The sequence below is a fragment of the Eptesicus fuscus genome, chromosome 16 (genome assembly GCF_027574615.1).
Source record: "Eptesicus fuscus isolate TK198812 chromosome 16, DD_ASM_mEF_20220401, whole genome shotgun sequence".
Classification (NCBI taxonomy): domain Eukaryota; kingdom Metazoa; phylum Chordata; class Mammalia; order Chiroptera; family Vespertilionidae; genus Eptesicus; species Eptesicus fuscus.
The window spans coordinates 10,432,890-10,445,591 of NC_072488.1; the positions used below are offsets into that span (position 1 = coordinate 10,432,890).

At 54.4% G+C, this 12,702-nt stretch overlaps 1 protein-coding gene across 1 annotated transcript in view; it reads right to left on the bottom strand.

The window, feature by feature from the left end:
* ADCY3 (adenylate cyclase 3) overlaps nucleotides 1-12,702 on the bottom strand; it is a 53,526-nt gene that overhangs the window by 26,191 nt on the left and 14,633 nt on the right. The window contains exon 3 of the mRNA XM_054727920.1: nucleotides 7,546-7,695. Coding sequence (XP_054583895.1) covers nucleotides 7,546-7,695 — 150 coding nt within the window. The remainder of the gene's footprint in view (nucleotides 1-7,545; nucleotides 7,696-12,702) is intronic.

Genomic DNA, 12,702 nt, shown 5'->3' on the forward strand with positions numbered 1-12,702 from the left:
CTATGCCTTCACCTCACAGCCCAAGGTCTGGAAGGGAATGGGGGGGGGGGGGGGGGCAGGCTCGGGCAGAGGTCGGAGAGGAGGGACCTTCAGGAAGATGAGAAACTGAAGCTGAGCCCATGCGGTGCCAGCTGTCCAGAGTCCCAGCTCAGGCTCCCAGGAGAGACGCCTGACGCTCACGGGGAATGGCTGGCTCTCCCCTGAGACGCGGGCACCAAGAAGCAATGCCATCCCTGGTCAGAGGTCACCCCGGGCGCCGGGTTTAAGGCCGAGTGAGGGGCTGCTCTGTCACGGATCCCCCGGGAGCTGCACGGACAACAACCCAGTGTCCACCTCCACCAGGCCCTCAGGCGCCGGAGGAAGATGACCTGGCCCGCGGGCCCTCACTGAGGTGGGGGATGGCGAATGACTTGCTGACCTAGAACCCTGCAAGGTCAGCCCTGGGCTCTCCCCACGTGCCCGGCCACAGCTTCCTCCCCAGGGAGGGTGGGGACCGAAGTCACCCCCTCTTCCCTGAGTGAGGACAAGGCTGCTTGACCTCACCAACAGAATCTGAAGGAAGTGCAGGCCTCATGAGCCTCCGCCGTCCCTCCGTCCTCTCCCACCTCCTCCTCCAACCACGGCCCTCTCCCTGGGAAGTAGTTCTGTATGTGATTCAGAAAGGCTCATCCTTCTGCAGTGTGCACCTGCTGACAGGTGTGCCCTGGGTGGACTTCCTGGATGCCTGCTGTTGCCAGGTGGCAGCTGAGGCGCTTAGCAACCATCAAGGTCCCCAACTCAACCCTGGAGCATGATCCCATGGAATACAGGAAAACAACTCCAGTCCCTTCCTCCGGGCCTCCTGCTCCCCCCTGCCACACCCGAGGAGCCGAGGGGAGCTGGGGAGAGAGGCCCGAGGTCCACCCGGGGTCACAGGTAAATGCCATCAGACTGCCCAGAGTTCGACACCGGCTCAGCTGATGCAAAGAGAGCCCCCGCAGGCCAGGGCCACGCTCTCAGAGCTTTAAATCCCTCCCTGCAGAGGAGGAGACTGGAGCCGGGGAGGTTTCAGCAGCCAAGGCCCCATCCCCCTTCTTTTCATTACCCACATGCTCCCTCACCCGTCTGCCCTTCAACAAGATGGACAGGCCCGCCCTGGGGACCAAGCAGAGGGGGAAACCTGTGACTGAGGCCCAGGGCTGCTCCCCGCTTCCCAGGGGGACGTGCTGGGCGGCCCAGCCATCGGGAGTTGCCTGCTCTGAGCAGCAGGTTGGTCACCTTCATAGAGGCCAGTACAGCCTCCCAGGCGACAACAACAAAGAGAATGGCATCAGAGGGAGCAGGAGGGGAGCCCTGACCCCAGCTAAGCCCCAGCTTCGCTGTCCGGCTGAGGGGGACAAGGCCCGGAAGAGAATGTCCTCTGGTGGCCACACAGCTGCCGCGGCAGGCCTTCCCCTCCGAACACTGGGCTTCCTCCCGGAGCAGTTTAGGAAACAAGATAAATACACGCCAACCCCATCACCGGTGAGACCTGGACCCTGAGAACTGACCTCTGAAAGGAGGCTTCTCCTGCAAAGAGTGTACTGGGAATTGTTTTTGATTGGGAATCTTTTTAACAAGGTCATGAACACTGAGTGCATGGGGGCTGGTGTGGGACCCACCGCAACAGTTCCTTCCACAGGAGCCACGTCCAAACCAGCTGTGTCTCCTGTCCTCCTAGGACGTGCTGCAGCCCTTTCCAAAGTGCTCTCAGATCTGCCATCTCACTCTTTTTTTCTTTTTTCTTAATATTTGACCATTTTGGTCAAATACTTTTTAAAAATATATATTTTATTGATTTTTTACAGAGAGGAAGGGAGAGGGATAGTGAGTTAGAAACATCGATGAGAGAGAAACATTGATCAGCTGCCTCCTGCACACCCTCTACTGGGGATGTGCCCGCAACCAAGGTACATGCCCTTGACCAGAATCGAACCTGGGACCCTTCAGTCTGCAGGCCGACGCTCTATCCACTGAGCCAAACCAGTCAGGGCTCTGTTATCTCACTCTTATTCCCACACTCTTATTCCCACAAGGAGAAACGTGAAATGGGACTGTGTGGCCTCTACCACCAGCCTCCACTCAGCCCCGAGGACATATCAGCTGCCATTCCTGGGACATAAAACCACCCCAGAACTGGAGAGGAAGCAACTTGCATCTCGACTGTCACCATGGAGAAAGGCACACCAGCCCCAGCTTCCTCCCAGCCCCTCCCTTCAGCTGGTGACCCCAGGAGCCAGTGTGGCCACAGCTAATCACACTAAAGGGCTTCATGGCTTCTAGACTCAGAGTTCTTTATGTGATTCTCAAACAACCCATGACAATGGTATTTTTCACCCCAATTTTCAGAAGACTAAAGACCAGAGTGTCACATAGCGGGAAGGAGAGAAATAAATAAATATTTAATATTTTCCAAGAAATAGGTGACCAAATGGAGACCTTAACCAAAGAACTGGAATGTATGTTTTAAAATAAAATGGACATTCTAGAACAGTGGTCGGCAAACTCATTAGTCAACAGAGCCAAATATCAACAGTACGACGATTGAAATTTCTTTGGAGAGCCCAATTTTTTAAACTTAAACTTCTTCTAACGCCACTTCTTCAAAATAGACTCGCCCAGGCCGTGGTATTTTGTGGAAGAGTCACACTCAAGGGGCCAAAGAGCCACATGTGGCTCGCGAGCCGCAGTTTGCCGACCACTGTTCTAGAACAACAACAACAACAACAAATCCAAGAACCGAAATTAAAGATTCAACTGTTGGAAGTCAAGTCAGTAAAAAGATTCTATCTGATGCACAGAAAGAAACAAAAAGAAAGATAAGATTCAGGAGGAAAAAATTATAGAATGTGGTAAAAATGTCTAATAAGACTATCTAGAGTCCTAGAAGGGAAAGAACCAGACAGAAGCAACAAAAGCTACTTGCTTTGTATGCATAAATCATAATCCATGGACACAGACAATGGGGTGCTGAAGGCCTGGGGGAGGTGGGGGTGGGCTGGAGGGGGTCAATGGGGGGAAAGGGGACATATGTAATACTTTCAATAATACTTACTTTTTTTAAAAAAGCTACTTGCCGAAAATTTTCAAAACTGATAAAAGTCATCAAGCCATCAATTCAAGAAGCTCTTCAGATACCTAGCAGAGTAACTACAAAACAAATTCCTAGGTCCATTATTATAAAACTGCTGAAAACCAAAGACGAAACTGTGAAAGCAACCAGAGGGAAAAAATACGCAATTACTTTAAAAGGAGCAACTGTATGTCTGACAGCTGGCATTTCCACAGAAACGATGGAAGCCAGAGGCTAATGGAATGAGACCTTCAAAGGACTGAAAGTAAAAATGTGGCAACCTAGAGTTCAATGTCTGATGAAATGAACAAGTTCCTGAAAAAAACACACCTTTCCAAAGCTTAAACAAAGAGAAATATAAAAACCTTTATCTGTGAAGGAAACTGAATCTTCTCACAGAGAAAACTCTAGACCCACCGGGTTTCACCAGTGGCTGATGCTAAACATTTAACAATGACCCAAATCTTCCTCAAACTCTTCCAGGGATTAGAAAGAGGGAACACATCTCAAATTACTTCCTAAGTCTGGCATTACCATGAGACCCAAGCTTGTCAAAGTCACTGAAAGAAAACTAAAATGGTACGCACATCTCTCTTGTGCACACAGTCCCAGAACTCCTAAGGAAAAGACGAGCAAATTGAAACTGCCAGGTGGGAGGAGAATTCCAACCCTCCCAATGGTAAGAATGCCTTTCCTCATTTGCAAAGGGCCTTACACATACTAGGTGTACTGGTTAATAATGCGGATTTTGTCATCGAAGAAAACATGATAACTTCAAGAGAAACATCAGAAGTGCTTTATTCAAAATAATGTCCATCGCTAGCTACACATTTCCCCATCTTTCAGGTAACTTGTGGATACCGTCCCAGTAGAACTTTTCTTGTTTTGAGGCAAACCATTCAGAGACCCCATTTTCCACTTCTTCGTACATTTTGAAGTGCTGCTCAGAAAGTGTGTGTGCCATCGATCTGAACAAGTGGTAACCTATCTGAAGGAGCAAGGTCTGGTGAATACGGCAGGTGGGTTAATACTTCCCAGGCAAGATCTTTTAACGTGTCTTTAACTGGCTTTGAAGTGTGTGATGGTGCGTCATCATGAAGCAAAATTACTTTGCCGTGTCTTCTGGAACATTCTGATCGTTTTACGATCAAAGTGTGGTTCAAATTGATTATCTGTTGTCTGTAGCGATCAGTATTAACGGTTTCACCTGGTTTTAGAAGCTCATAATACACCACACCTTCCTGATCCCACCAAACGCAGAGCATTGTCTTCTTTCCGAAGCGATCTGGCCTTGCAGTAGATGTTGATGGTTGACCTGGATCAACCCATGACTTTGTGTGTTTGGGATTCTCAAAATAAGTCCACTTTTCATCGCCAGTCACAATTCGATTCAAAAAAAGACTTTCTTTCGTGCCGTTGAAGCAACATTTTACTAATGACTTTTCGGTTTTCCATTTGTCTTTTGTTCAGTTGATGTGGCACCCATTTTCCTTCCTTTAAAATCTTTCCCATTGCTTGTAAACAATCAGAAATTGTTTGCTGAGCAACGTTTAATCTTTCTGCAAGTTGTTTTTGAGTTTGACACGCATCTTCATCCAATAATGCTTGTAATTGTTGGTCTTCAAACTTTTTCGGTTGACCTGGACGTTCTTTGTCTTTCACATCCAAGTCATCAGTTTTAAAGCGTTTAAACCAGCGTTCACAAGTATCTTGAGATGGAGCATGTTTACCATAAGCTTCCCGAAGTATACGATAACTTTCAGCAGCACTTTTCTTCAAAATAATGAATTAAAACTTCCTGCACAAAATTTGACATTTTTAAGCATAAAAATATCTATGATGTTAACACCTTCAGCAAATTTGACATATGAAGTTTTGAAGCTTACTGTCAATACAACAAAATAGCATACGTATCAAATCGCATATATATCAACATATGTGTAACTCCACCTAGTGAAAAAAATCCGCATTATTAACCGGTACCCCTAGTATTACCCATTTTATCCCAATGTCTTATTACCATCTATACTTTACACATAGGGGAAACTGAGGCCCAAAGAGGTGAAAGAAGTAGCCCAAGGTCACACACAAGCTAGACCTGGGCTAGATAAATTCATTCCACTTGATGGACATGTACCCACACATGCTGTGTCCCAGCAAGGCCTGGGCGTGTAGGTTTGTGCCTCTCCCCTGCACCTCCCTTCTGCCTCCTGGGGCCTCTCATTCCTGGGGCCAGTGCCCCGGGCAGATTGCTGGTGCCCCCAGGTTGCTCTATGGCGTTCGGGAGTCCCCAGCACACAGGGTGGCCCTCTGTGCCAGGCCCCAGGTTCCATGCTCTGACCCTGCCTGGAGCAAGCACCTAGCACAAGGCATGGAAAGCGGGCCTCGTGGCCCATGCACTGCAGCCTGGCCACCCCCACTTCCAAGCTCACGGGTCACAAAGCGCTTCTGCCTGAGTTTCCCATGGGACCCCGGGAACCCTGCACGATGAGGTTGAATACCTCCCCTCTGGAGTGTCAATACCCCCAAGTTTGCCGATGAGAAAAGCGAGGCTCTAAGGGGTGGGTAACTCGTCGAACACCTATTTAGAGACGAACAGATCCAGGGTGAGACCCAGGTGCCTCCCTCTCCACCCCAGGAGGCCCCCGCCCAGCACTGTTCGATGGGAGGGAAGAGGTCCCGGGTGACACAGGAAGAGACAGACAGGACTGAGGCAGGTCGGCATGTGGAAAACCACACAGAGATCGAAGGAAACAACTCGTGGCTTCGCAAAGCAGTGGCACGCCTTGTGTTTTTTTATGTCAAGAACCCGAGGAGCCAAAACCGGTTTGGCTCAGTGGATAGAGCGTCGGCCTGCAGACTGAAAGGTCCCAGGTTCGATTCCGGTCAACGGCATGTACCTTGGTTGCGGGCACATCCCCAGTAGGGGGTGTGCAGGAGGCAGCTGATCGATGTTTTTCTCTCATCGATGTTTCTAACTCTCTATCCCTCTCCCTTCCTCTATGTAAAAAAATCAATAAAATATATTTAAACAACAACAACAACAACAAAAAAAGAGAAACGCGTCCACAGTAGGAGAGGCCAGAGGCGAACGAGACAAGACAGCATAAAACCCAGGAACTAAGGCCTTTCAAGCAGCACTCACTGCACAGAGGGTCCTTTAAATATGCGGGAGCCTCGGCAGCTCCTCGGGAACCACAGGACCGAGGCCGAGGAGAAGGGGCCTCACGCGGTGAGCTAAGCCTGGCCCTGTCACCGGGGAGGCCGGGCGCGTGTCCTCCTAAAACCTGCCTCTGAAGGAACGAGCCCGAGGCCCAGCTCCGAAGCTTCCAGATCTCACTGCTAAACAGACAGAGGCCAGGGCCATCGGCTGAATGAATCCGCGTGGGCCTCCAACAGCACTGTCTAGAGAATGTGAGGCCCGCCGATGGGCCCCCACCACCCAGGCTCCAGAGGGACCCCGAAACCACAGCCCGGGCCACCTGCGTGGCAGAGTCCACGAACGCTGCCTCTTGGGAACCCAGAGCACACGGCGCCCCGTGAACGCAGAGACACGGTTCCCAGGGCAGAGAGTCGTGTCTTTTCCACTTGGGTTTGTGCGTGAAGGAGAAACAGCCTCTGGATGACAGGAAACCGGTGGATGTCATTCCTGGGGGCCTTCCAAAGCATCTGAGAAGAATCCAGACCAGAAACGCTGCGGAAGTCTGACTCACACGAGAAGGGGAGGTGCTGCGGCGGCTCCGGCTGCCGTCAGGCCGGTCAACAGCGCAACAGCAGGCACTTACCGCAGAGAAAAATGTAAACGGAGGGGTCCCGGGGGGGCGGGGGGGGGGTCCCGCTGGTTTTCCTTTGTTAAACAGGACTTAGAGGGGGAAGGCGGTGGGGAGATGGCCCCGGGCATGAAGAAAACAGCACCCGGGGCGGGCGGGTGGACTTCACCCAGAGGGCCCCGAGGCCAGGGGATGGGTCCCCCTGCGGGGAGAGCAGTTCTGTGCGCACAGTAGGTGGGCAGTGCGCATGTGCCCTTGACCTTCAGAGAGTGGCCGAGGAGGACTAACAACCCCACGGGGGACAAGCGTTCAACCTGCAGCACTTGTTCACCTGGGACAGGAACACAGGGAGCCACTGGTGGCTGCTGGGGTCATGTATTTCTTTAAAAAGTTTTAAATATAAGGACAAAAAAAAAAAAAAGCCGAAAAAGGGACAGAGGGAGGCTGAGGCCAAGCACAGAGGAGATTCGGGAGTGACTTTCCAGTAAGAGAAGCTCCCTGAAGTCGGGAGGAGCCCTTCCGGGCGAGGGACCCCTGAGGGGGCGTGAGGCCGCGAGCACCTGACCTGGTGGGTGAACTCCAAGGCCCACGGGGCTGCACACTGGACTCCCCCACGCCCCCCGGCCCCCCACAGGCCCCTCCCCCCATCACAGGCAGGACCAGCTCCGAACCCAAGAGCCTCACCTGCTGCTGGCTCTGCTCCTCCAGGTTCATCTTCACCTCCAGCGACTGGCGGGCCTCCAGGAAGGCCTTGCGGTGCTTGCGGTCCGCCATGTAGTAGGACATGATGCCCACGACGATGGCGCACAGGTAGAGGAAGACGTTGGCCAGGATCTGCGCCCCGAGGGGGAGAGAAGAGGACAGCGGTGAAGGCGCGTCTCCAGGAGAGGGGGTGGCGGTGGGGCGCGGTGACGGAGACCAAACCCCGAGTTGCCAGTGTCCAGGGAGGGCCCCAGCAGAGCCCGTGACCCCCGAAGGACGTCAGGTCCCTGCGGCAGACCCTGCCTAGCTGCCGTGGCTGGGGAGGCCCACCCAAGGGCGTGGCTCCAGGCCTAGAAGGCTGCTCAGGGGGTGGGGTGGGGGGGGGGGCTGTTCTCCCCTCCTGCTAAGCTGGCCAATCCACCCACCTGGGAGGCCTGAGCAGTCCCCTCTGCTGCCCATTCATTCGTTCACACGTGTGTTCGACCACCACACGCTGAGCACGTACTGACTGAGTGCACTTCGCTGCTGATGAGCTGGGAGCAGAGTGCAGCAGCCCAGGTCCACCAGCCGCGGCTGCACCACCCTACGAGCCACAGGTCGTGGAAAAGGTCACAGGAGACCTGAAGAGGTCCTGGGCCGATTCCCGAGTCACAATGCTACCCTTGCTACCCTGCACCTGTGCCACAGGTTTACAGGTCCCTGGGGTTCACATGCATCCTCGGTCACCCCTGCCAGCAGGTGAGGGGCGGCCAGTACCCGTCCCCTGGTCCCGCGAGGAACCGAAGCTACAGGAAGAGGCGGCGGGGGTTTGGGACCTGGTGTTTGTGCGGCGAGCTCGGCGCATGGGCACAGAGAGCTTCGTTGGGCTGGGAGAGCCTGTTCCTCTGTCCCGGCACCTGCAGGCTCCCTGGGTGTGTGGGCCCCAGGCCACTCCAAGGGCCGCTAGACTGCAGACCTGATCACCTGCTGCCGAAGGCAACCCTGACAACCCGCCCGGACTGTCACTCTCAGTGGCACCGAGCTCTGAGCGGGGTCTCCTGCCCTCCACAGCAGGTGCTGGCTGACCACCCCCACTGGGTGTCCGCCTAAGAAAACCCAACCAGACGGTGCAGACTGTCAGAGAGCAGCCCACCACCACCAAAGCTTCTCACCCAGACCGCGTGACAGACTCGGGTTTTTTCATGCCCGGGGACCATCCAGGCCGAGCAGCATTCCTTGCACTGAAATGTGGGTATTTATTTATTTTTAAAATATATTTTATTGATTTTTTATAGAGAGGAAGGGAGAGGGAGAGAGAGATAGAAACATCGATGATGAGAGAAACATCCATCAGCTGCCTCCTGCACACCCCCTACTGGGGATGTGCCCGCAACCAAGGTACATGACCTTGACCGGAATCGAACCTGGGACCTTTCAGTCTGCAGGCTGGCGCTCTAACCACTGAGCCAAACCGGCTAGGGCTGAATGCACGGTGGGTAAGACAGTGCAGGAAATGAATGCACGAGGAGCCCTGGACTGTGGCCCTGCCCCTCGCTAGCCGGGAACCTGCCAAGTCAAATCGCCTCTCTGTGCGCCCATTTCATCACAGGTGAGCTGAGGGGCGGACTGACTCACGGCGAAGGTCCCCGCATTCTTGACTGTCTGGTCCTCATCTGACCTCACCTCTGAGGGCAAAGGCTGGGACAGAGGTAGGGGGTGGGGAGTGGGGGATGGAGGTAGGGGTTGTGACCTGGGGAAGGTCACAGAGAGGCTGGGGAAGAAGGCTGGATGGAAGGGAGGCAGGTCAGTTTGCAGGCTGGCCACAGAGCCACGCTACCTCCTGTCCCCGGAGCACCGGAGTCACAGAGGCCTGCTCCCCTCCCCAGCTGCACTCTCGGCTGCAGGGATGTGGAGGCAAATGCTGCTGGAGAGCAATATGGGTCCCGCGGGTCCCATCCATGCCAGACAACTCCCTCCAGCCTCCCAGTAAGCTCATCTGTTTCTAGACCTTTCTCCCGGGAGCCTCATGCCTTGGGTTTCTTAGAACGCCCCAAATATTTAAACTTGCCTCAAGTGAAGAAAGGACCCCCAGGGCACTGCTGCTCTGATCCACCTGGCCCCTCTCCCACGCAACCACACAACAGGGCCCGGAAGGAGCTGAGCAATCCTCCCCCCCACCCCCCCCCGCTGTGTGGGAGGCTGGTCAGGGCCCTACAGGCCATTTCCAGCCTCCGAGTCCAGGGCCCAGATCTGAAAGGGTGATGCAGCCAAGCCGAGGAGCCCTCCGGCCAGGAAGCGGGGGTCGGCTAGGGGGAGGAAGGTTCCAGAGGGAGCAGGGGAATCCAGGAGGATTAGTTTTGTAAAAATACATATTTTTATTGATTTCAGAGAGGAAGGGAGAGGGGGAAAGAGATAGAAACATCAATGATGAGAGAGATAGAAACATCAATGATGATAGAAACATCAATGATGAGAGAATCATCCATCAGCTGCCTCCTGCACGCCCCATTGGGGACTGTGCCCGCAACCTGGGCACGTGCCCTGACTGGGCATTGAACCATAACCTACTGGCTCATAGGCTGATGCTCAACCACTGAGCCTCGCCAGCCGGGCAGGAGTTCTTCAATCTCGGCGGGATTCCCCGGCACCTACAAGGCCGAGAGGCTCCGGTTGCTACCCGAGTGGCCTGCTTTAGACTGGGCAGTCTTACTTCCCCCTCCCAAACTTCTTTAAACACAAGATCTTTAAAATAACGAACGGAATGAACAAATCTCCCAAGTGGGTAAACATTCAGACGGAAGCTTCATCTAACCCACAACAGAACAAGTATTTATGACCCCGGGGCTCAGAAACGCAACCGTGAGAAAATGCCTTCCCCGAGTCCTTCCTCCCGGAATCCGATGAGTCACCACATCCTGCACGTTTCCTCACGGCCCTGGGGGACGCGGGCTCCAAAATGGAAGTCACCCTCGGAGGGCGGAGGGCGGCGGTGGCTCCAGTGCCTCGGCGGACCTCCCGCTGTGGGATCGTGCCGGCCTGCGGGTTCCAGAACGCTCCAGAACTGGGGAGAAGGGGCAGGGGGACAGAACGCCGCCCCGGCTTTGGCTTTCAGTGTCCGTGTTGGCCGTCCGCGGGGACCTGGGATCTCAGCTGCTGGGGGACGGCCACGCTGACGTCTGTTCATTAAAACAAGCTGAGGTGTTTTGGAAAAAATCTCCAAGGTGCCGGAAGCAGCAGGGGAGATGGCACCTCGGCCGGCAACCCGCCTCCCAGCCCAGGAAGCCCAGCCCGAGCCTCCCGTGGCCCCACAGCCGTGATCGCCGCGGGAACAGGCCAGGCCGTGTGGCCACACAGACCTCACACCCCACCAGCAGGCGGGGTGGCCGGAGCACGTGGCTTAACCTCTCCGAGACCTGCTTCCTCGTCCCTCCGTCACCCTGAAGGCTGTTCAAGGAAGCAAGTCCACTGCTTTCACCAGGTCCTTCAAAGGGTCTGTCAGCCCAGATCCGTGGTCGGCAAACGGCGGCTCGAGAGCCACATGCGGCTCTTTGGCCCCTTGAGTGTGGCTCTTCCACAAAATACCACGGCCTGGGAGAGTCTATTTTGAAGAAGTGGCGTTAGAAGAAGTTTAAGTTTAAGAAATGTGGCTCTCAAAAGAAATTTCGATCGTTGTACTGTTGATATTTGGCTCGTGTTGACTAATGAGTTTGCCGACCACTGGCCCAGATGATTAATAACCACAAAACTCCTCCGAGGCCCCACCCCCCCATCTCCTGTGGCTTCGGAGACAGAGAACACCGGCCACGGCACTGTGCGTCTTCTCTTTCTGATGTGACCCCATTCCTCAGTCACCGTGGCCTTTGTCTCCAGGCCAGATAATTCCAGTTCTACTTCAAGGACTCCCTTTAACCATGTTGAATCGTGTTTGTAAGACTCAACCCTCCTGAGTCTTCAGTGAGAGGCAGGCTCCATGCGGAGTCCAGACAGTGAAAGAAGACCTCAAGGAGCTCCCATCTCCTGGGGACAGAGAAGCCGCCGGGAACGGAGGGAGCCCCGCATGATTCCGGGGGGCAGGGGCCTGTTGGCAAAGGCCCCTAACAGGGAGCAACACTTGGGCTGGACACACACAACTGTGGGTCTTCGCACATCCATTTTAACGTAAGGATTCTGGCCGGTCAAGGGAACTGAAACCAATTCCAAACCGATGGCCAATGTCAAATGAAGGGAAGGCAAGAAGTAATGAATTGTGTGCTTATGGGAGTGGCCACCGTGACAGCAGGGCCCCATGCTGCCTGCTCAGGGCTTCTCGCCCGCAAAGCAGTCCTTGTTGCATTGAGTGCACAGATCCTGCCTTCCAGGAATTGTCTTTGAAATGAACTTGACAACAAATGGACCAGCCCCGAGGAAGAGGAGCATGTGCACCAGGAGACAGGAGATCTTCAGAATTCCAGAAGTATTCCCATCACACACACACACACACACACACACACACACACACACACACACACTCACACACGGCAGATGGAAAGGTGAAGGAGGATCACTGACCGCACAAAAACGCCAAAGCCCTCACGTACGTACCCACTGAACAGAGCAAACCGAGGCCCCGGCGCCCCGCCCTCAGTTCCAAACGACTCAGATCCTGAGAGTAAAACTGTGCAGACTCTCGGCTGCCGGCGCCAGCCAGCGTCCCTCTCCTCCGACCCTGGAGGACTCTTCCTTTCTCCTTGGGGACGCGATCCCCTTTCTTCCCTCCCCTGTTGCTTCCCAGGGATGGCTCAGCAGCCCTCCCTCCGCTCTGCAGCCTCTCAGACCAGCCCGGGGACACTCCGCTTTCTTTTCAGCCCTGAGTCCTGAGCTGCTGTTTCCCTGTTCAGTGTTTCTGAGCCAGGTGCTCGGGACGTCCGAGGGGAACAGGTGAAGAATGGAGATTTCTGGGCCCCACCTGCCTTGGAGACCCGGGAATCTGCAAGCCTAGGGGCTGTCATCAATATGAAGACAAAGCCAAGACCCTCCAACCTGCCTGGCTCTTTAACCCAAACCGTGAACGCTGCTGTAGGTCATCTCTGAGCCGAGGGCCGATGGGTTTTCTGTCCGTTCCTTCTCAATCTCCTCATCTTCGGGTCACACCTCCTTACTGTTCTCTCCTTGTCTGGCCAG